This window comes from Chroicocephalus ridibundus, chromosome 3 (assembly GCF_963924245.1).
Source record: "Chroicocephalus ridibundus chromosome 3, bChrRid1.1, whole genome shotgun sequence".
NCBI classification, from domain to species: Eukaryota; Metazoa; Chordata; class Aves; order Charadriiformes; family Laridae; genus Chroicocephalus; species Chroicocephalus ridibundus.
Genome location: NC_086286.1, coordinates 102,827,038 through 102,852,388, shown reverse-complemented (window position 1 = coordinate 102,852,388; position 25,351 = coordinate 102,827,038). Strand labels below are relative to the sequence as shown.

Sequence of the window (25,351 nt, the reverse complement as noted above, 5' to 3'; positions counted from 1 at the left end):
CTATACATTTTAGCTGTTGACAGTGACAGAAGCAAGCTGACATTAACGCATCTTGATAAGTGATACTGCTACTCCTAGTGTCACTTTTATCATCTACTACTCAAAACATTGACCTAGGACTCTGATTTGATGTTATAATAAATTTGGCATGCATTAACATACATATCACACCGACTCCTTCATGACATATTCCTTGACGGGAGCATGATTATTGTATATTGCTTCAGTTCACTTGTTAGCATTGCCCTTAACATCTCCTTCAGAAGGCAATAAGCTGGTATTTATTTTGTGGGGTTTTTTTTATGATAGAGAAAGCATTTATTGGTTTGGATATGAAGTGTCTTGTAGGTAACATTTTCTTACGAGAAACTGTTATATAATTAATTTTATTGCCAGCAATTCAAAATGTTGTGAGCGGATCCAATGTCATTCAAGGCTTTTTCCTCTTTCAAAGAGTACAAATGCATTTTGGATGTTTCCATCAAAATTAAACGTCTGGAAAACATACATTTTCTGTTGAAAATAGAATTGTGGTATTGCTTATATAATGACTGATGTATCTTTAAAATATGCTAATCATTTGATTGCAATTTAAAATTGACTGCAGGATGGTAACTTCTGAATGTGAATGTCTGGTATCAAAATAGCAGGCTGATTTCACAAGGACATTCTGGAAAAAACACTCTGCAAACTGCATGACGCTCCAAAATACAGGAATTTGATGGTAATATAACTGGCACAGACTCTGAATGGATGGTGGGAATTTGAGCTGTGAGGGCGTAACTTGCCCAAGTCCATGATGACTTACCACTTTAGATTTCACTGAAATTCATTTGGCCATAGATTTTTATCTTATTTTCACCATGTGGGTACTATGGAAGGATAAAGTAAGTGTGGGGTTTTCTCTAGAGCATGAACAGTCCAGGAGCACAAGAAAGTTCAGCAAAGATATTTTGTGAGAACTGAGAGGTGCTTGCTGGGACCTGTGGAACCACAATGGCTCTTAGTTCAGCGTTGCCTTTGCGGCATTAACCTTCAGGTGCTTCGGGGGTCCCTTGCAATCCCCAGGCAGTGATCCGTTCCTGCTCTCTCTACAGCTCATGGCGACATGTTTAAAGGAAAGGACGCAAGCACCTTCCACCATGCTTTGCACTATCTGGATGGCAGCCACGTCGGTGTGGAGGATGAGTCATTTGCTTAGCCCAGAGCTGTGCTGGACTTATTAAATTAAGTGACGTGTTACACAATGAGCTTGAGCTTTGCACAGCTCCTGACTCAGGCAGGCTCGGGCCTCCCGAGCTCCCAAGCTTAAGCAGGGGTCGCTCAGTAATCACCCAAGAAAGTTATCACCCCGAAGTCATGATAGGGGGCTGCCTCAGGGGGCCATCAGGAAAAGCCCCAGGTGGAAAAGAGCCTGAACCCTGGCCCTGAAAAGCGGTCAGCGTCTGACGTTGGGCTACAGGGAAGCAGCTCGCTTTGTTCAGCATTCTCAGCTGTGACTCTTTCCAAATTTAGGCCTCTAAACTAGATATCAGTTTCTTACGAGAATGAGACTATAAAAACTGCTGTGCTGGATCAACCAGAGCCCCGTCTTGTCCAGCGTCCTGTCTCGTGAAATGAACTCACATCTCTTCATTTGCAGGAGAATTACAATACCTTATCATTAGGCACAGACTATGTGAGTTAGTTTCTCCTATTGAAAGTCTCTCCTGTTGTTTAACTCGTTAAATATTCACTGGGCCAGAGCAGGGACCTAAATTGTCCTTTTCATTCCCATGTCCTGATGATCAGCTAGTCCTTAGCTCTTTCTGCATTGCCCTGAATATTAATTATTTACAAGGATGTTTCTGCAGAATTTCTATGGATTCTTAAATTAATCCATCTGTGCTACTTCATGCTAAATTAGTTTTTGTTGGTATTTTAACCTTTTTTGTTTCTGAATGTTCTTATTACGGGCTTTTTTTCTTCTTGAATGATTTAACTTTCCTCAGAAAATTTGAGGTACCTTTTAATGGTTCTTGATATATTCTTCATTCTGAACAGAATTTAGTTGAGTGTTTGAAAATCTTTTACATCTGATGGCAAGCACTAACAGCAAACTAATAATTGGTGTCTTCTTTTTGTGCACCCTCTTTTGCTGCTATATGAGTAAACTGCATTCTTTGCATATTCCTCAAAAATATTGTGCCTTTATTTTATTTTATTTTATTTTATTTTATTTTATTTTATTTTATTTTATTTTATTTTATTTTATTTTATTTTATTTTATTTTATTTTATTTTATATTTCATTTTGCAATAATCATATTGTTATTTTATAATGAAAAAAATAAATATGTCTGTGCATTGAACCAGCACTCATTAGGCTCCCAGAAGGTATTTGTTTGATAACTTGGTTAGTAGACATTGTGTGGGTGCTGCCAAAGTGTGAACTCAATCTGAACAGAGAGGAAACATGAAGCCTAACCAGAGGGTTTCTGTTGCCAATCAGTTGCTGTGAGGGATACAGCCTATAAAAATTCTTACCCAGAATATACTTTCTAAGTGTGTATTTGTATACTAGTTGTTTTAAAGTAGTGACAAACAGCCAAAAAAAGAGCTGAATATATTAGAAGACATGGAGAAATCAATGCTGCTGCCTAAGAAATCCTGTGAATTAGTTTTTTGTGATGTTTCAGACTTATTTTACCAGATATGAGAGGTCACATGATTGCAAGTGCTCAATTAACACATTCAAATGAGTTGTCCCTTGTTAGTGGAGGTACATTCTCAGGCTGCCCAGGGAAGAAGTGATGGTAGACTCTTTAAATAAACCCATTTTCTTCATGGTCATTTTTTTTTGTTGTGCAGTTGCAGATGTCCAACAGCCCATAGATGGTTGGTTCACTATCTGCAACTCCACTGACAGATAACAAACTTTTAAAATAGACTCACATTCTTGTTCACATGCTCCATGAGAGATAAGCTAAGTTTGGATGAGAAAAGCAACTTCTGAAGTGTGCCACTTAGGTAATTATGAGGGCTGAAATAAGCTGATCATTTAGAATTTGATCTTTGGATGTGTTATGCCATAATTCTTGTGGGACTGTGCCTTCAATTAGTCTTCATGGAATGAAGTATACTTTTAAGTAGGCAGGTGCAAATGTATCACAGCATGTTTTATTTTTGTTTTTCTGTGATGTCAAAAATTTCATAGAAGCTGGCTCAAAATCTAAATTTTTCCCAGGTAACCATAAAAACTCTGGAGTTTCATGTGATCAAGGCTTAATTTATTTTAATAGGGCAAGTATATAGCCTGCTGACGTAGCTATTTGCAAAAGCAAATCCTAAATTCTTGACACTTCACCTGCACCCACGTAGCGTTCTCCTGTCTTTCATTTTACGAACACACACATAGACACAGATACACACCTTCTACAGAAAGCGTGCCAAAAACCTCTTAATCCTGAATGCTCTAATGAATGTTTGAGGTTCTTTCTTTCTAACAGAAACCCTCTGTATAAGCCTTTTTTGCTGTTGAATTCTGCCAAGAGCAGCTATGGGCCAGTGCAACCTTAAATCTTGCGTTTATTTATCATCAGTAAGAAGCCAAACAAAAATGCCTGCCAATGACTTCAAATCTGTCTGTGACCGTGTGCGTTCCTCAAATGCGTTGTTTTGGAAGAAGAATAAAGGCTGATGACAACCCTTCAGTCCAGGCCCTTCATCTGCAGTCTTTTAGCTTGTTTGTGAACTTCAGGTGTTGCAGCGGCTCTTGTCCGCTCACTGACGAAAGGCAGGCACCAGCAAGTGCTGCAGAACAAAAGGTGTCCTCTCAAAGTTGCCTGAAGCTCCTTGCTCACTCCTCAAATCCTTTGCCCAAGGCCTAGCTTCAGGATTTTTGTGCTGACTGCTTCCCCAACCCCAGGAGGTCATATCACCATTATAACGTTCAATGACTGGGCTTGACATTTCTGGCTAGGAAAAAACATTATCTGAAGGAAAGTTTCAACCTTTGGCAATTTGTTTTCTGATGTTAATGGAGGAAGACATCTTTCAAAGCTTTTGCTGAAAAATGCATCTGAGAAAGAGACATCTGAACATAGCCTGGTAGCTGGGGCATTCACCAGTGCTGTAGGAAACTTGGGGTAAGTTTCCATCTTGTCCTTCAAAGAGAAGCATATTTTAAAGCAGTTCTGTCTCTCTGTCCTGGTGTTTCCACTAGTCAGTCCATCATGGATTCAAGGAGCCTTCCAGATGAAAAGTCAGTAAAAGCAAATATGTTCTGCTAAAAGATTTTGTTCAAGTAAACTGACTTTTTTATGTGGAAGAAAATACTTAAATGAGAATTTCCTGGTCCACTTCAGAACTGCAAAGGAGATGAGATTTCCTATGTGCAATGGCAATATTGAGTCAGTTGAGGCAATACTATGTGCAACAAACACAGCATTTGGCTTCTTCTACTGAAATTAAAGGCAACCTTTTAAATGAAAAAAATTTTACCAGCTATTAGTATATTCGGTAATTTCCTACATGGATCTTTTCTGGGAAGCAGAGGAAAAATAAGTACTTGGTACAAGAGGGCTTTTTAGTCACTTCCAAAAATAACTTGTTTAATTTCCTTAACTTTCAAACTCTGTGCCAATTTCTGGCTAGTTAACGAACACGACTTAATAGGCAGGACAGATGCAAAATCAAAGACTGGGGCTGAGAGACATGTACTGCATGAGGTAACTATTTTTTTTTGGTAAAATGCATGTCATTTATTACGCTTCTTTTAAGAGAACTGATCCTGTGGGCACATCTGCCTTGTGCTTTTCTTGAGTGCCTGAGCTCTCCCATTGACATCTAGTCTCTGCTGTAATCAAAACCTCAGCTGGATAACATTGGCAAGGCTGAGCTCCCAATCACTTTTTTTCCTGAGGAAACAGCCGTAGTCAGTAGGAACATAAAATCTAACACCATGAAAAAGACATAATTTGACAGAAATAGCACAGTAATGCCCTTTTCTTAAAAGCTAAGTTAAGACAATTTTAAAATGACTTGAAGCTTTAGTATGAGGTGTGCATAAATACAATTACATTGGATTGACCATGCTTTGCCGTTAAGATGGTTTTAATGCATGACTTATGGTTTTAGGGTTTGTAAAATTTTTATTTTTTATTTTTTAGTTTGAGGCTGGATATACTTCTGTATTACGTAAACCTGGGAAGCTGTTCAGAAGACACTGAATATGAAGCTTTCAGATTGCACGATGCCTTGTGCATACAGATGCGAGAGCTTTATTAAAAATGCTTGTGATTTCTTAATATTGTTCACAGGAATTATGTAATCTCTGGGATAAAGAATCCTAGCAAGACATTTTAAAACATTGCAGTAAGCAAGCAACTTGCTTCCTGAATCTGGCAGCTCTGCAGAGTCATCTGCCACGAAGGCAAAAGGAGCAAAGGTCTCTTTGAAAGGCTACAGAATTTTGGAATCTAAAACTTATAGTTGGAAGCAGAGGATATGTTTCTTTAGCTAATAAAAAACATAGAACAAGATAAACTTAACTTTACAACACTTAACACACTCAAAATGCTAAACTGCTGGACAGGTGGAGAGAAAGAATACATCCCATGTGGCATACATTAGTTATGTAATTTAATGCACAACTTGAGGGTAACCAGTTCTCCCTGGTCATGAAGCTAGTATAAGGGTCGATATGGAATATACTGGAGTTACTGTCAGGATTACCCTTGGTTGTACTGAGTTTATTTTGGGCTATTATAGGAAATATGAGCTTTGAAATATTTTAAAGTGATAAAAATGTTCATAAAATCTCTGAAATTGTAGTTCTGGCAATAAACTAACTCAATTGCGCCTTTAATCTAAAGCTGGAATTATTAAATCCATGCCTTCCTCCAATTGCTTTCCATGAAGATGCAACATGAAAGTACAGATACGTAGGAATCAAGTACGGAATCTACATTCTTAGTTACCACATGCAAAGGTGTTTTATATTGCACTGTCACCTGTATTCTTATACTGGGAACTTCTGGAGGAAGTCTTGGTAGGAAGTAAATGACAACATGCAGGTTTTTGTTCATTAAAATTAAGTCACCTGTCCTTTTTATAATAGCGTGGTCCTTTTGGTTAGTTCATAGTATCTATAGAGATAGTGTTATTTATGCATTTTCAGTCTAAAGTATTCTTTATAAAATTGACAGGGTTTTGCTTAAATTTGGAAGGCTGTTCTTTAGAAGCTTGACATTAGCAGCATATTGGTCATGAAGCCAAACGTAAATACAATGTGGTTCCTCACTTTTCTAGAAGTCTGCTTCAGATCTTGTAAGTTCTGCCATGTTGCAAACTGGAAACGGAGAGGAGAGTGACTGAGAGAAACCTATGTAATAAGTGATTAGTAAGGACAAGGTACAAAAGGAAAGAAAGAATGACTGGTCAGTAGGTGTTTTAAATGACATTGAAATATAAGACCAAGAGCATAATGCTAGAAAAAAATGAAAACCTGATTTTGAAAGTAAACATCATTTATATCTCTGTTCTGGCAAGAAGATGAGTTGCAGGGCAGAACCAGAACTTGACTTAGGTAAAGATGGCCATCTCAATGGGATAGTCCTAGTTATGAAGCGCTGCCTGGGTGGACTCAAATGGGAGCTTTGATAGATGCCGTATGTTCACGCCTAGGTACAGAAACCAGAGAGGTGAGAGTTGTTCTAAGTTAAGGCTGGCATGTGCTAACTACGTGTGTTACCTTCACCAAAACTTGTCAAATAATGTCACGTGGATGTAGGATATCTGGGAATATATGGCAAAGAAGTTGCAGTTGCCCACGGACCGTCAGAATATTTTAGAATAGACAAGGTTATAGGCACTCAGGGCTGCACTGGAAGCCTAAGGCAAAGTATAGATTTCAGTTTATAGGCTGCCCTGATTTGTTAGCTAAAGAAATTATGCTTGCTCTTGGTACAAAATGTACAGTCTGCTGTGGAAAATCTACTCCTATTCTTTCTCCTACACTTTAAAACATCTGAGGAATGGTACATGACTGTGTTTAGCCGAATGATTATGCCAGAGTGCAAAACTCAAAATGTTTTTTTTTTATGAGACAAAGTCTAGTTTGTAAAATGACAATTCTTCACACATACGCTTTTGTTGGAAAAAATAAAAACAAAATGACTTAATTGGAACAAGTGTAGCTATTCTTCCAAATAGATAAAGTCATATGAAAATGACCCTGGCCCTGTTAAACATGCAGTGCTCTTGACATCAGGGAAAGCTCAAGTTAAATGTTTAAAGACGGTTGCTTTTTAATGATTAGCACAGAGAAGAAAACGAGATCCTACGTTTATCACCCTGCCCTCCTATGAACTTGCAGAAGAAGCCGACAGCCCTCCAGCTTTACCTTTTTGTTTGTTAGTAGCTGAGTGCCAGAATAATTACCCTTTGTAGCCAGCATTCTTCTGGGCCCACACAGACCTACTCAGAAAATAGCTCATTAAAAAGACCTCTGAGAATCCTTGCTGAGAAATGGAAAAAATGTCCTATACTTCAGTTTTATTGCACACATTTCTTCACCGCTTTTTAATGTTCATTTTTTATTTATCTCCGGACCGTGCTCTACATGCTACAGACAGCAGCCTGGGGAAGGAGGGATCTGAATTATCAGCCCACTGAGTTTTATTAGCAGAGGATAGGTAAGAATGCTTGTAGACGGGCTTGTATTGATTATTTGTTAAATCACTTGCGCGTACGACTGTGAAGGGTAGGGCGGCTCCTGATGGGAAGCCTATTGCTGATTATACAGGATGAAATAATCCATGTCTTAATGATTAAAATGATATCTGCCTTTTCCTATGGTTGGTTAAAAAGCTGAAAATTTTGCATGTGATATTTCCAAAATACTCTGTGTATCCCTAACGTACTATCCATGAGAACTTCTCTTCCTTATGGAAAGGAGCTGTGGGATCTGGTCTAGCTGGTATTATAAGACTTTCACTGCTGTCTGCTGGAATGGTATCAAAAAAAAAGGACAGCAAATAAACCAGAAGTCTTCAGTGTGGTCATAGGAGAGCGGATAAAGATGAAGGTTTTAATTTGCACTTCATGAAATCTATGAAAACATCTGGGGGTTTTTTGCTGTTTGTTTGTTTTTTTTTTTTTTAAATACCTCCTTTTCTGACTGATCAAAAACCTGATAAATACAGATGCCGGATAGCTTTTTGGATCTTGAAAATGATATTTGAGAGTATGTCACGATCAATTAGTGAGAGAACTCTAAAATGTGAAAGATGTGCTCTTATCTGTCATTGATATGTGGGTGCCAGGTGCATAGATTTTGAAAATTTAAGCTTTACAGCTCTATGTGTTTCTTTATGTGCTTTGGATCCCTACTTTAAAAATATATCTCCTTAGCCAGACAAATGCCCAGGCACAGTAGCAGTTTGGGAAAGGAGGTATCAATTGAAAATTTCATGCTTCAGAGATTTAAAAGAAATAAACCCTAAAGTTTTATAATAATAATGGAAGAGTCCGAACGCAAGAGACAGCTTGATAGAATCTGTGCTGCCAAGAGCAAATCACATCAACTTTTTCTTTCCCCCTGTCAGATCAATTATTTTAAAATGAAAAGTTACTTTCCAATTAAACCAAACTTGGTCAAAATGTTTTAACACTCAAACCCCCTTACTTTTTACAGTTTTCAAAAATGAAAATATCTTTCAAAAACTAACCTGTAAAAGCCATCAAAAAATTAAACGTACTTTTAACAGCGTTTAGCTGAGAACAGACAGAAGTAATAAAAGAGGGAAATGAGAGTAAAAGGAAATTTTGAGGCAACCAGAAACAGTCAAAATGAATGAGGAGACAGGTGCCTGGAGAGAATATGTGTGCAGTACCTACAGGATGCATGTGAGTAGCAGCATCTCCCTGCTTTTTGGTGTTTCAGTGGGAGCAGGTGGAGCTGGTTGGTTTTACCCAGGGGCAGCAGGTAATGACAGGGGCCATTAACCTGGGCCAGAGAGAACGGGCACGTTCCAGTCACTCAGAGGTAGCTGAAGTCTCTGGGTGGGAAGAGACCTCCCAGTGTTTGAGACGATCTTGTACCCTCTGCTGAAAAGAGGTGGTTTTCTTTGCTGTAAGTGCTGGAAGTGAGAATGAATTTGAGCCTGAACCTGTGGTCCTTCAGGTTTGAGGAGAATTTTTTTTTAGAGTAAATACTACAATATCAGGTGACCGTGGTAGAAAGGGCCACAGTTGTTCATTTCTTGCTGTCAGACTTGGATGACAGGAGCGATCACATTCTGTGTTGAAGTGTTTTGGGTAGAGTGATACCTGGGGAAACACAGAGAGCCTGCCAGTGCTGTTGCATACACCGGAATACTGCTGAAGTGTTCTTGCTAACGGCAGGTTCGCAGGGAAGCACTGAGAGCCCCGACATCCTGCACATCCTCATTAGAGTGCATGAGGGATTTCACACGCAACTGTCATTGTGGAGCTGTTAAAAGCATAACTCACCTGCTAAAGTGAGGCTGTGCCGGTCCTCCTTCCGTCGTGTGTAAGCAAAACAGGAAGGCAGTTCTTCAAAAATGAGCAGAAAAGTTGCACAAGTGGGAAATGCTCAATTGCATCTGCTGCATCCAAATCACTACCAAGCTTCATGAAGTAGCTCAAGAGAAACACGCATAGAGATGCAAAAATGTGTAGTTAATCTAATTGAAGTATTAGCAATCTAATCACAGAGTTATAATGTTGTTAATTCCCTTTTTCCTGACAGGGGGTCAAGTTGGAAGAGGCCCTCATCACAACCAATATTTATCAGAATGCTTTTTATTAGCCAAGCTATTATCATTAATAGAACAAGGCTGTTCTTATTAACAGCGGAAAACTATTCACACGGTGCATTTAGTTACTCACACGGGTCTCTCGTACACTCGTGCTCTAACTCATAGCTACCCCGTCGAGCCTTAGCTGTGAGGTCAACCCTTTGTGCAGAAGCAGAAGGTTCTACTGCTATGCCTTTGGCTTTGGCTTCTAGGTGAATGGTCGGAAAGTTAAGTTAGAGGCCTCTTGTTTCATTGTTTGTAGGTATAATCCCACGGCCTTTGTCCGTGTATAGCAGCTACGGCCTTCTTAGATGGGGGTTAACTTGTGTACTGTGGATGCTTGTGTGTCCTGGTGGCCTCAGGTAGATTGGGCTGACTCTTGGTATTCTGAATTTGTCATTTTTTGTGTATTCAGTTGGACCACTAATCTCCTGAGTTTATCAGTTTAGCAAAAACTTTCATGCACTATCTCTCATACTCACCCTCTCTTCAATATACTCTTTTCTTTTAGCCCCTCCTCACTGTACTGTTCACACAAATGCATTCAAATTCACACGTACATCCAGCTTATATGATGATTACTAGTCCAACTACAGTGATATTCACGCTTAAAGTCCAAATGGTCCAATTATTACAGCTCATTCTCAAGAATTATACAGTTAAAACTGACCTAGACAAACTTTCTCATTTCTACCACTTCTTTTTTTCTATGCATTGTTATGGAAGCTGCCAGCATCTCCAGTTATTTGCAGGGATATCTACGATGGTGGTGGTGGGTCTTACTTCCCCTGCACTTTTAGCCCGGTTGAAGTTATTTTTCTATGTTTGCTAACAGTTCACTTGTTCTTTCTTCATTGGCCAGCAAATTTGATGTCATATCCAAATTCTATGATGCTTGATATGTCTTCTGTATGTTGGATACTAGTTCTTTGCTTCCTCTGTTACCCATAATATTAGCACACAAGGTTGCATTCCTGTAGTGAGTAATAACAGGATTATTAATGATTTGTGCTTGTAGCCCTAAGGCACCTATCCAATATTTACACTTCCCAGGCTTCTGCTATTATCTTGTGCTTGTACTTTTGGAGGCACCTGTTAAAACCCCCTGGTTTTCTTCAACAGCCTTCAAGCTATGGTTTCCTGATAACATGACATGTTTTATCAGGACATACATATCCTTTTTCTGGAGTCACTCAATCGTTAGTTCACTGTACAAAAGTAACGGTCCATTAGAAGACATGTGCAGGGATATGTATAGGCAGAGATGTGACGCTGGGCACCACCTGTTCCCAAAATATATTGCTTGCCACAATTTCACCATTGTGTTACTAAACTTGCCTTGCAACGCATCTTTGAAAGGAGAACTGCTGAGGTGCTCATCTCTGGTGGCAGCACCATGTGGGCTTGATCCTCCTGCGGTGGCGAGGGCAGGACTGGCGGCGCTCAGTGGTGCGGTGGGGAAACCTCAGCAGGTGTGAGCCTCAGCTCGGTGGGGAGGGAGCTGGTCTGGCTGAAATCCCTCTGGCCTTCAACCACTCCAGCATCTCCAGAAACCAAAGGGCAAATGGCTGATGCGCCCTGCTGTAAGATGGAAGTTCCTTGCTAGCATCACCCCACAAGACTGATCTCTCAGCTCTGACAGATGTAAGCAGGGATTTATTTCTATTCTCAGTGCTTGATTTGAAAATTACACCTGCTTACTGATAGCTGCAGCTTTTGGGAAAAGAAAATGAGGGGAATTATGTCATACCCGTTAATGAGACTGCGCGCCAACACGGCTGTGAGGATGACAGCAGCATTCTGGCACTCTCTTGCAGGGCTGAAATTGCAAGAAATTTTTACAGGAAAAAGAATAAATGCAGATTAATTTTCCGTTTCTCACTGAATAGTTGAGATGGAGTTGTTCAAAAAAGGACTGGAAAACTGGGATCCCTTGTGCCTCGCTGCTGTTATACTAATGTGACTAAGCAGTCTGCAGCCTTTTTGTTGGGCAGAAGTGTCATGACATTGTATAAGCATACATCATGCCTATCAGTGTGCGTGAATGCCGCTGTGTCTGGATACTCTGCATACGAACTTGTAAGTCCCATGGCCTTGTAAGGACCTAAGTGTAGGTGCAGATATTTGTACGTATCTACAGGCACTGGACTTACTCTGAAGTCTCCCATTTCCCAGGGAATCTTCTGGCCACTAATGTATTGGAAAAGCAGTCTGTGTGCATGCTAGACAGCACAAATTGTTTGGTTTGTTTTTTTGTTTTTTTTTTTTTTTTAATTTTCTTTTGCAATCAGCCTTCAAACTTTTTCAGTCTACTTTTGCCAGTCCTTGACCGCCTTCTATGCAAGACCAGATGGCAAGCCTGGCCATACCATGAAAAAAAAACCAAACTGTGCAAAATCAGAAGAAATATTTCTGGTTCATTTCTGATCGATCCACGCAGTAAAATGAAGGCTGGGCAGGAAATGGTTGCTACCTGCTGAGGGAGCAGCTGGAGGCAGTCTGGGTGTAGGATTGCCTAGATAGAGGTTTGTGTGTGGGTGATGGACTAGAGCAGCTTGGGATGTTACAACAGAGGTTGTTTTTAGCTTGGAAGATGTTGCTTCCTAGGAGGTTTCGGAGACTGGAGCAAATAGGGACTTTAAGGGTGTCAATGGACCTAAAATATTATTTAGAGACCCAGGTCACCTTAGGGTCTGATGTTATATGAGCATTTAGTCAAACTGCATTTAATTAAATCAATTAAATGTAGCAGGCAAGGTATTTTACTCCCCCTTTGCAAAGGAGGAAATTAAAGGTTACCTTTACTTAATTTTCACCATGCTTAGCTGCAGATGTGTAGGCTGGTATGACAGAGCAATTACAGTTGTATAAAGTCTGCTGGGCTTAAGAGCTAATTAAAATTATTGTTGAAAAGAAACACTTCAGCTGAATGAGCTCTTGCTTTTTGAATAATAGATTACAACTTTATACTATTATTCATTTGCTCTTTCCAGTGCTTTGCACCCACTGATTTTCAAAAGATGTCTGTGCGTGCGTTTTAGCGTGTGCTGCTGTACTGAAAGAAGCAAAAGTGATTTGCTGAAGGTGATATACAACGAGCACATCACAGAGACAGGCGAACGGCTCGGGCAGGCTCCTGGACCACAGCTGTCGGTGGGAATTTTGGCACAAATTTCAGCTGGGCTGTAATTTCACCCTGGACTTTTGGAGCGGATTCCGCTTTTTCCCCTGAAGTTTCGCAGATATAAAGTTGGTGTTCAGATGATCCGCTGCTGCTGTTTGTAAAAGGTTTTAGATAAGCCAGGGCTCATATTACACAATAATCAGCTAATCCGTATTAGGTTACTGTGATAGCTATAATAAGTGAGGCTACGAAGATAGGCCGAAGACCCCTTCATCTCAGTAACTGATCATTTCATCCACAGTAGACTCGCCTTGTTCTCTGTCTCGAGGAGGAGACAACGTCTCTTCTGTGGTTTGACTTCAGTCTGAACAGAGGAAAGGAGTTTAACGCGAGGTTACCCGGCCCGGGCGGTGTTTTCGGACGGCCCCCCTCCCTGGCTGGGCGAGCGGCATTAGCTGTGCCCTGGCTCTGTGTTAGAGCTATATTTATCTCGCAGGAACCGCGGGCATGTGGATGTGTGCTCTGACCGAAACAGCGCGTCAGCCAACATGCTTCTGTGGCATGATGCACACCCTTGTTATTTGCTATTACTTATGCATATATTTCCTTTTCTGTCCTTTAAACAAACAAATAAACAGCCTCTGAAGGAATTACTTGATATTTCAAGAGTGAGGTTTTCTCAGGGCGTCGCTTTATTAGCGAAATGACTTACATTAGCAAATCAGTGGAAGAAGTGGTAATGTGAAACCAGCATATTCAATTTCACTTTAGCAATCTGTATTCCAGAAGGAAATCCTGGGAAGCAATCACTGACAAGGGGACCTCAATTTAAATTACAAAATAGGCAGTATGCAGAATGCATATAGAGCATGCAAGAGATTTAATAGAAGTGTTCATTTGTCTTCATAAGGTAATCGAGACAATAAAAATGTGCTCTACAAGTAAAGACTGTAGAAGCTGTGGTAATGAAAACAATAATTAATATAATTTAAGTTACTATCCCTGGGGCAGTTGTAAATTGATGGTATTAATTATGTAACAAACCTATTTGTAAATTAATGTCATAGGAAGTCATGGAAGTCATCTAGAATAAGTTTCTCCTTTTGAAGCTATTTGGTTATGTATAATGCAGCAGCCTATAGCCCCTGATGGATATTCGAAGGTTATTTATTTTAAACTCTATAATGTATATTCTTCAAAGAACTAAGTAAACATGAAACGGTGCAATTAAAAATAATAAATTATTTTATTGTGCATAAAGTTGATTATGTAATATAAACCAGAATTCATTAATATTAACTTGAATAGATGTCGCTTATGGTATTTTTCTGCTACCGTAACTCTATTGATTCAAATAAATTACAGCAGCAGGGAATGTAAGGCATTGAATTCCTTCTCCTGTTACTATTAAGTCTAGAGAAAAGATTATAAACTGCAAGAAAGTTTCATATATGTTTTTTTTAAATATTTGAATTTTAAGGTTATTTTGCTATTATTTACCTCTACAGGTCAGTGGCTTTTATTAAATGTAGTTAAATGCTGAAAAATCCATCTTTTTCATTTCTTTCAGTTCCTCAAGGATAGAAACATCAGCCAGAGAGATGTAGTCAATTAAATGAGTATATGAAAAAAGGTGCAAAAATTCTTTGTCTACCTTTAAAAAAAAAAAAAGAAAAGTAGGGGATGGTTCCTTCTGCATCACATTGTCCAGTTACGATTTAAATTTAAAAATGTCAAAGTATTTTTACTTGTTTTTTTGAAATCTGTAAAATGAAAACAACCACTTAAAAGATGTTCTTAAACAAGAGTTTCTCCTCTTTTGTTTTCTTCAGTGGCAACATTCGGGTTCTCTGACCACTCTCGTGATATTTGCTCCTTGTCTAGGTTTCCGTGACGCAGCCTAGATTGCATGACCAGTTTCACCTGCTAGAAGCTCCTTTTTCCCACTCACTGTGAGCGAACCTAAGTGGAGCGCATCCCTTCACACTGCCTCTCACAGTACCTGACAACTTAAAACTTTCTGCAATGCAGTAATTCTATTTGCTGATTTATACTTTCTAAACTCCAGGAAAAATAAAATACACAAGGGGAATATAAATAAATCCATGCTTTAATGGCATTTTCCACCTGAAAAAATATTCCAGCTCGCTCATCTTTCTTTATATGTGTTTTCCAAACTTAGTTTTAGCTTGTGCAATTTTGATGGTTATTTCCACGATGTGTTTAGGCCAAATACAGCAAGTTTTTCTTCATGTATTCTTGAATTTTTCCACCAAAGCAATAGAATTGCGAGTGCAGGATAAGACACAGTACAGAATTAGGTGCTGGCAAGATGTCCCGTTACTATGAAATGGTCTGGAGCCTCATAACTTGTCTCCAGTACTTAGACGCCGTGAAGAGGCCGGGGGTGGAAGTAGGAGACCACCTTGTCCCTGCAGCCTTGCAGTGCACACCTCTGACTGGGCAGCAAGCCTGCAGCGTAACGTAACATACTCGTGTGAGTTTATGAATATAAAGGCCCGATTTCAGTACCGAAAAGGGCGTCCGTTTATTCAGATTTCTCACTTTCAAACATCAAAACACCTCATTATTTCAGAATTAGAGGTGTACACATGGAAATTTATTCTGGGTGTGTCTGAGAGTGAAGAGTTCTCCTAAATTGTAGAGAAAACAGCAGTTGGCAATGTTTGTATAAATAACCTGCCTCTGCTTTGCTCAAGCCCTGCAGGAGACAGCTGTCACTGGAAGTAACTGATATTTGCTTAGATTTTTTTTTTAAAAACTGGAAGTCTATGCCTGTTGTTTTTAATGTTCCAGCCATGAGAAGACAGAGTCATGTGAATGTGTTCCATAATTCCACTCTGTTCTGTAATTGCTATTTACTTATGGATGCAAATTACAAAGAAGCATAATGAGAGCCATAGCTCTCCAATTTGTTTCACTTTAAATGAGTAAGCCAAAAAAGTCAAAACAATGGTCCTGTTTTTCTCAATGATTCAATACAGTTCAAGGTTCTGCATATTAGAATACATTGAAAACACAATTAACTGCCATAAGCTTTAAATCACATGATGAAACTGGGGGAAATCATAGTTTTGAATCAGAAAGAATCATCACCAATGAGTAGTGTGAAAGTCGGCATATCAGGTTCATCAGTTTGGGCTGTCGTTCCCTCCATCTACCTTGCTAGGGTCTTTGGAATTCCTCTCCCTGACACCTGGCAAAGCGACTGAGAGGTTTACCACAGTGTGGACTTTTTTTTCCTGTCGAGCATCTCCTGTGAAGGGGATGGAAGTGGTGGGAGAGCACTGTCATAAAATTGAATGTTTAGGTGAAATTGCCTTCTCTTAGTCTCTCTTCTCTTCATTGCATTCAGACCCTACATACACAAGCCTAGCCAGAATGCAAGGTGGGGAGGGAGAAATGAGAAGACAGACACAGAATTAGTTGGTGTATGCGGCTGAATGGTCCAAAGAAAATGGGAGAAAATCCTTCACTTGAACCAGAATTCATCCCAGATGTTCAGAATTAGCTGCATTTGCTAAATGTAAACATGTTTTGCTTTCTTTTTGCATAGCAAAGGTTCTTCCAATTTGTTGTAAGTTGTTAAGCAAATACTCTAGGGGCTGTATTATGTCCAGATACAGCGGTATAATTGCATTGTTGTTCTACTAAAGTGGAGTTAAACAAAGACAAAAGCAACTTAATTGAATATGGTTTTCTGTTTCTAGTACGGAAAATGGAAAGAATAACAAATTATTGAACAAATTTTCTGCTGTCTGCTGTGTCACATTATTAGAATATGTAGGATGATGATGGGTATAATCAAGGCCATATTCTGTCTGTAAAAGAAGACCTTAATATATAATGACCTGTTAAAAAAAAGCAATGACCGGTATAGTTAATAACAGACTTGTATGTTATGTAGATGAAGTAATTAATGTTATTTCAACTCTGACAAAAATAGTTTTTCTTTGGGCAAAAAAGTTGAACTAATTGTGTGTTTTGTAGGTCACTTCTCAAGAATCTGGAACTAAACCACTGACCTTTACATTTGTACCATCCATTGGAAGACTCCCAACCCATTTTGAGGTTGTAGATGTCTCTAAGTTCCTTGTGACAATTCCAGAGGAGCCAAAGGATCTGAGCAATCAAGAAATTATAAATAAGGTAGATTTTTATTTGCACTTATTTTTCCACTCTTTCAAAAGATACAGAAAATTTTGCCCTGAGCATCACTGGACTGAATGTCTTTCCCTTGAACTGTTTCTTGGCTGTGCGTCATTTTAATTACCAAGCCTATCGGAGATGCAGAATCATTTTGCAAGAGAAGTCTGATATCTCCTCAACAGCCTGTTTTGCTTTTGGCAGAGTTTATATTGGAAGGAAAAAACTTTGCCCATCTCAATACTGTCGTCTGTCATGTAAAAGCTATATTCTTGGCAGATGAGGGGGGATTCCTTCCTGATCTTCATGGGAGCAAGGGTGGTATGTAAGGAGGGTTATCACATGGGAGTCGACCCAGAGTTGGTCACTGGATGCTGGTTTCAGCAAGTGCCAGGGCTGTGGCTTCCAGCAAAGGTGCCAATCCCTTTCACAGCTGTGTCGTAATGCATCAAAGTGAAAGCTTGCTTTTGTGTTTTTGAAACCTTGTCCCCATGATTTCCCATGATGGTGAAGCCAGCAGCACAATGTCCCTGGTTCTCCTGCCTTTAGCCAGCCCATAGTGTTTGTTATTCCTTTCCTGCCTCATAACACTTCAACAGCCTCTTATGTTGTTCCATGCTGCTTGAGAGGAAGCTGGAACCCCCAGATTAATATTAATGCTTATGGTGATTCTGCTCTTGCGTAACAGCACCTTCCCTGGGACATTGCTGGGTTCTTGGTGGTAATAAACAAAATAATAAATAAGCAGTTCACAGTCCTCTGACATGCACACGTTCCAGCATTTTCAGTGGCCTATCTGACTAAAAAAGAGGCTGGTCTGGGCAGAGAGTGGGCATTTTTGAAGAGACATGCACTGGAATATTGTCCTCAGGATGTTTAACTGATGAGTTATATTTCCAGCCGCTCAGTATAGGTTTTGCTGTAAGTAGTGCCCAGGGTGAGGCAGAATCAGGTATTCCTGACCTCTCTCTCCCTGTGGTTCTCTATTGGCAGAGAAAACTTTCTTGGCAGCTGATGCAGGGCTGAGGCCTTCATAGCACTGGTTACTCCCTTTTCTAAAATATCTAGAACCTGAACAATATTTAAAAAAAGCCAACCAACATCAGATAATGAAAATAACACCTCCGAACTCATGCTGTTTTATGGTCCTATATTCTTTTAAAGAACTGAGCTCCAGGGACTGGTGGAGCTGGCAGTGGAAATTTGTCATTACTGTATTCCTCAAGCAGGATTCAAATACGAGCCCCATCTACAGGCTTTCTCTTGCAGTGCACACTGCTGCTCTCCTTTTACCTGATTCCTCCTTCAAGAGAAATAGGATTTTCCACAGCAGTTTCGATACGGAATGATTTGGTGATGTGCGTGTTGTATGCCCAGCTTGCGCTACTCCTGCTCTCATCCAAAGCATGCTTGAGAAGCTACATATTGGACGCGGAAATCACCGAAAATACGAGGAACCGTTGTAGTCTGTGCTGAGAAGCTTGAACATACAGTAAAGCTCTCTGACCTCAGATTCTTTGTCTGCTCTCTTCAGAGAATGCCCTGGCTTAAAGGCCTTTGTTTCTTCATTAATATGTATAGGTTTTGTCCCAGATTTGTCTGTCAGGCTCCTCTGAGGAGCATTGTCCGCTCCCGTGGATCCCGCGGTCGGGGTGCCTTCCCACCATGTCTGGCGTAGTCTGGTCTGACAGCTCATTCGGCTTCACTGCACCCTCCTTCTCGGTTCCCGCGCCCGCCCTGGGCTCGGGAGGTCGTTTGTGCTCAGAGTCCCCCATTGCTGGGCGAGTTGCCGGGAGGGCAGCCCCTGCAGCATTGACCGGGGGGCTGGAAGCGAGGGGCTCCCTGGGGACCTGATTTCTACTGGGTGCTCGTGCCCAAATTCTTCATTCGCCCTCTGCACTTTTGGTAGCGCGGTACCAGCCAACGCTGCAAGCCAAAATTGCTTTGCATTTTGGGGAACTCAAATAAAATGCAGCTCATTGGGACCCTTTTCCTTGTGTCTTTTGCAGTCTAACGCAGTCTCTGATGAACTGGCCTTAAAGAGCGGGGTCAGACAAGACTGTGTGTCCACTGTCCATACAGACAGCACCCGAACTGCTTTCCATTCCCTGGGGCGTAACTCAAGCAAAGGAGAAATGCAGGAGAATGACCTTTTTAAGGCTGAGTTTATCCTGATTACGGACTCCGGTGATGAAGATGAAGCAGCTGCTGCGTCAAACAATGTCCATCGGCCTTCCAATGGCTACGGTCCCATCAGTGCTCAGCTGCTGGCCACGTCCCACGTTTCTCCTGGCACTGGAGCAGGGAAACCCACTGGCGATGGGTTTACAGGTGCTGCACTTTCCCACAGCGCTGCTGATCCACAGAAACATCAGGTAACCCACTCTTTAAACTCTAGAGCTAACCTTTGCTTTCTAAAGCTTTCAGGACATGGACCCTAAGTCAGTTTGTAAAGCAGCTTGGCCAATTTATTCTTTAATTAGCATTTTTATTGGCCATTCCTATAACGTTTGGACTCTAAGGAGTTGTCCCAACCCTTCTGACTTGCTGCCTCTCCCTAATGGCTCTGGTGTATATGTGGAGCAGGTAATGCAGATCTATTGTTCTTTCCTTTAAGAACAGCTTATCATGACAACAAGTTAAGCAGAAGGTGTTAGATTCCTATCTAGTCTAAATTGGCTAAGGTCGTTGAAATCAACGGAGCCTGTAGATCATTTGAATTATTAGCATCAGACTTCCTAGGCCTAGATTTTCTTTCTCAGCACCTTCTGCAGCCCTTTATGCTAGAGAAAGAGGCCGTAAAAAATCCAATTATTCTGATTGTTAGTTAGTACTGACTTTGCACAGGTGTAAAGAACTAATGAAGATGAGAGGTCCATTTTATGTTGATCTTTATAGGGCACATTTATTGATTTATTGATATTTTAAATTGTCACTGGGAGAATTCAAAAAAGGGTCTTTCTTTGAAATGTTTCATTTTCAAAATGCATCAATCTGATTTACTGCATGAAAAATTAATGTCTCTCATCTTGGAAAGAGCACTGATAGTTTTCAAGGGTGTATATGCAGTGGAAAACTCTACCTTTGGCAAAATAGCAACATCCTTCTCGCATGGAATAAACTCGGACATTTCCTTTGACCTCAACAGGATTTCCATCAGTTGAAAACGCAATTCTTCATCAATGCTTTTTTAAAAAAAAAAGTTAAGCATGGCTACTCTTCTCTGAAAATGACCAGGACTTCCTATCTTGTGTTGAAATACTCATGTTACTCAATTTTTCATCAAATTCAGTGTCAATTTTTGATTGAGGAAATTGTGAAAAAGAAATCCATTCTGGTTTGAGATACACATCATTATGAAATATTCATTCCTTCCAAGAAACTCCCAGTGAAGTCAGTGAGAATTTTATCTGAAGAAGGTGTAAAGGCATAGGTAAATCTTTGTAGAGGAAGCAGCCTGTAAAAAAGTAATTGTCCTAGGGAAATACAAATTTACTTCAGCAATCTTTAGTATGCAGATTCTGCCAGGCCTACTCGGGTGGTTTCTTTAAAAGCCATTACAGAAATTGGGTGGGTATTTTGTGAGACAATACAGCAAAACTTATGTGCTGTAGCTTTCTTAAGCTTTTGATGACTTGACAAGTAAACAGAGATTTGCCTGGTAAAGTAACAGAAAATACAGATTGCACAGAACAAGGAATTAAAGCCTTACTTTACTAACTCTTCACCTGAATGTGAAGAGAGGTAGTATGTAATACAGGTAATGTATATCATCATTATTCTTAAGTCACAAGTTTTCAAGACTGTAAGTACTTCCTCAGTCTTCATCATCTAAACACCTCTAGCTGTCTCTATCGCTTCAGAAGAGGAGGATGTTTTTACTAAGCTACTTGCAACTGATGTTCTGATTCCTCTTTGGTGTTTCTTTAGGCATCACTCTTTCTGCTCTGCTATCTAATGAAGTATCATCAGATCAGAAATGAAGGAAAATTACAGAAAGATTAAATGGATGCATTATTTATCTGCAGGTAGATTTCCTTTGTACAAAGGATTCCACATAGGGGCTACCTTGTCAGTTCTTGGATTATAAGGGCAGTATCTGTCCCACTCAAGAGTTATTACATATAACATTATGTTAATTTAAAAGCATAATTAGACTATGGGTTTCCCATCAGAGGTGAGAAAAACAAGGACCAGCGTTGGGGAACATTGTGTTGTACAGGAGATTACACTAACTGAATCAGAGGGCTCCTACAGCTTCATTCATTTCTGAGTTTGTTTAAATGAAAGAAAAAAAGAAAAGCATTGAAAAAGATGGAAGCTTCCATTGTTCTTTGGGGTGTAAAGGTCCTGACTGATGTTGGAAAATGCCACGGTCTATTCAAAGTCTGAAAAAATAATCAGTTAAAAAATAATCAGTTATTCTGCTCATATTTGGAAATTTTTGGTGATAGTTTACAGTTTATATATTGTGTGGTTTTGGGTTTGTTTTTTTCCTTTTTTTTTTTTTTTAATGTTAAAGAGAGTCTAGCTGTGCAAGAGAGAGGCAGACTGACTCTTGCCCTTGGGATTTTACCCTTTGGGATGAGGGGGATGTCTGCTCCCATGAATACCAGGACATGAACTCAGCTTGGAGAAACTTCTTGACTCACTGTGGGGGATCGATAGCCAGAAGGCTTTTTTAGCTAGTCAAAGTCACTTGACACTCCTCTTTCCAATGTATGTCATCTGGTTTGGCTTTTCCAGACAAATCAAAAAAGAGTCCCTACAAACTCCTTGCCATTGCCAGAAAGAATGCACCTTCCTTGTTGGGAAAAACTGGTCTGTTCTGAATGGTATCTATATAAATTGGGTCTCAGCTCACAGTCTGGTTTACTGTGCTGTCTCCAGAGATTTTGTCAAGTCTTCCACAGTCTCCAGTGCTTCTTTCTGACTTTCTGGTTCTGCAGTGGTTTAACCCCAGCTGGGAACCATGCAGCTGCTTGCTCACATCCCCAGTGGGGATGGGGAAGAGAACCAGAAGAGTGAAAGTGAGAAAACTCATGGGTTGAGATAAAGACAGTTTAATAAGTAAAGCAAAAGCCATGCACGCAAGCAAAGCAAAACAAGGAATTCATTCACTGCTTCCCATCAGCAGGCCGGTGTTCAGCCATCTCCAGGAAAGCAGGGATCCGTCATGCATAATGGTTACGTGGGAAGACAAACACCATAACTCTGACTGTCTTCTTCCCACAGCTTTATGTACTGAGCATGACGTTATATGGTCAGTTGGGTTCAGCTGTCCTGTCTGTGTCTCCTCCTGACTTTTTGTGCCCTCCCAGTTTACTTGCTGGAGGGGCGGTGTGAGGAGTGGAAAAGAGAAAAGACCTCGATTGCTTAACAACAACTAAAACCATCATTGTTTTACCAACACTGTCTTCATCCCAAATCGAAAACATACCACTCTACCAGCTGCTAGTAAGAAAGTTAACTCCATCCTAGCTGAAACCACGACAGGTTGGTAAGGAATTTACTTTATTCTTTCCGATCTATAACCAAATTCTACTGAGATCAAAGCATGGTTAACTGGCCCCAGGACCAGGATGCACTGAGCCATATCTTCTCTCAGACATTACTTTTGTTTTTTGGGCTCTCAGTTTGTCACACACTTTCCCCTTTCCTGTTTGACCAGCACATCTCTCAGGGCTTTGCTGGTATAAATAACCATATTTTTTGAGCCCTTACAAAACAATGTGGTCTCACCAAAGATCACTTGCCTTGTCTCCAGCTTAGATCTACCATTTCAAATGTGAGGGAGGTCTGCCGGGTAAGGCTCAATACTAAGACTATGACCTCTTTGATATGTCTGGGATCATCCTCTACAAGGCATCAAGATCTTTTTCAAGTTCATTGATGCCTTTGCGCTAAGGTAACCTTGCCACCTATTGCAACTTTCTTTATACATTTTTAGGAAATGTATATCTGAGGTGCTCCCGAGAAGAGAAAATGGCTTGCAGTTGAAACACAGACCAAAGGAACACAAATCTACTTCACTCACTTCCTCTGCACCAATCCAGTACAACTACAGAAGTGTTTTAAACCAGTAGAGAAACTGAACAAAAAGGGAAAAAAAAGGCAAAACAAATCCCATTAATCAAGGGAAGTTATTATATCTCACCTATTAGCACTACAGGTGAGGCAAAACCTGTTAAACTATGCTCAGTTTGGAGGCCACTCACCCCCAGATTCAATAGAGGTGTGAAGAAGGGAATGGGGGTCTAGCACAAAGCTATAAAGGTGGCTGGAGCTGAGGCTGAGGTAGCTGGCTTTGTTGACTCATACCCAGAGGTAGTCAAGGAGGTATCTAGGAACAGCCCACAACTACTTGAAGGGCAGTTACAAAGATGACAGAGCCAAACTCTTCTCTGCAGTGGCAGGTGAGACAGCAGTGGCCACAAATTGAAATATGGGAGGTCCTAGCTGGACATCTGGAGAAGCTTTGTCACTGGAATGTGGTGCACCACTGACATAGGCTGCCCAGGAGGTGCTGGAGCCACCTCCATTAAGGCTTTAGAGACTTGGTTAAGACACAGCCAGAGCTGACCTGAGCCACTGGTGTTGGTGAGAGCCCTGCTTTGAGGAGGAGGCTGGACTAGGTGACCTCGAGAAGTCATTTCCAACCAACTTTGGTTATGATTCTCGGATCCTGTAAATTAGAGGGTGATCATCTATAGATGTAGTTAACAGTGTAATACAATAGCAATATCTTTTCAGAAGACTTGAATAATGGCTCAATTAGCTCAGCACATAAATGTTGAGTGGTGTTCAAACTGGAAGAAAACTACTGCAAAATGTCTTTATCATACTTGGAGTAGCATATTTATCATCTGCTACCATGAACATTTTCCTAGCTTCTTATAAATCTTTCTTATTAAGTTTCAACTAATTAGAAGTCATTGCACATCCTGCTTTTTCATTATTGAGTTTCATATTCATTCCTCATTTTCTTTTAATCCGTTGTCTTTGTAAAGGGAAATTTATCTATTCTATTTTGAAATACAGAGATTTCGTTCCCCAGTTTTGTTTTGGTAGTTGATCAACTTCATAACTCATTATTAAATTCAGCAGTCTGCTCAAAATTATCAGATGTATTACCGTGCTTCTTTTTAACTTGTTAAATAATTTTATGTTTCATGAGATATTTAATAATAATTTTTCATAATGCTTAAATATCAGTAAATTATTCTCAATTCCCACTATTTTTTCTTATTCTTAATTAGCATCTTTTTCAACAAGAGTCATAATTTCTTAATCCAATAGAATATACGGTACAACAGTATCATGGATAGTGATTTTTATATTCTAGTATTGTCCTTGTATACATCCATTAGCTTTCCACTTTGAAATGGGACACCTTAACACATACATAAAATAAGGGGAAGTTAGTGGGGCTGTGAAGGCACTCTGGTTGGTTTCTATAAATCAAGACATTGCCTTGACTTTTCTGAAGGTGTCTTATACAGCAGGTGTCTTCAGTTTACAGGGCTTGCTATTTATAGGGTATCATTTAACAGGAAGACCTCACTTATTTTAAGTTATAAGGACTCATAGGGTTCTGATGTGCATGTTTAGCCCATATTTAGTCTTTTAGGTATAGTTTAGCCCTTAAAAGCCTCTAAGTCCTGCTCTTGTTACAGCTTCTTCCAGCATGTGCTCTCACTTGAAAATTATTTGATTTGTTCTTATTTTTCCTTTGTGATGTATCAATACTATCTGAAATAATAATAATAAATTATTTTTTAATTATTATTCCTCTCTCTTGTGGGGAGGACATTTGTATTAAAAAATATAATTCATAAACTGAGCTACAGACATGTGTAAGTCATGTATGTGGAACTGAATGGTATAATTGTCTTTCACAGAATTGTACAATCTTTTCAGGGTATCAAACAGTAGATAAATCTGTGTTCTTATATTTATATGAAGTTTGTAGGGATTAGAGTCAATTTCCCTGCTTTCGTATTGCCCAGTCAAAAGTTAGGTGATAATTTGTAGCCGTTTGGTTTTACAGTTGACTTAGCTCACTATTTCATACTGATATGTTTTATTCATATTGTGTATACCCCAGTTTTTAATTTCAGCATTATAATAACTTGGACGATTTTGAGAGAATTTCTTTCTTTAGAAGGACAAAACTGTATAAAAGGTTGATAATATACTTGTATGCTCTAATTAGTTTTGACAAATCCTAATTAGAATAGACCTAAGAAAAAAAGGCA

The 25,351-nt window shown here is 39.8% G+C and overlaps 1 protein-coding gene across 7 annotated transcripts in view; it reads left to right on the top strand.

Moving 5' to 3' along the window:
* MLIP (muscular LMNA interacting protein) overlaps positions 1-25,351 on the top strand; it is a 111,968-nt gene that overhangs the window by 29,445 nt on the left and 57,172 nt on the right. For 6 of the 7 annotated variants that reach the window (XM_063330300.1, XM_063330303.1, XM_063330302.1 and 3 more), the window contains exons 2-3: positions 16,938-17,096; positions 19,103-19,468. In XM_063330300.1, the coding sequence (XP_063186370.1) occupies positions 16,938-17,096; positions 19,103-19,468 (525 nt within the window). Of the gene's footprint in view, positions 1-7,377; positions 7,676-16,937; positions 17,097-19,102; positions 19,469-25,351 lie in introns of those variants that run through there. The other variant, XM_063330304.1, reaches the window with a different exon arrangement.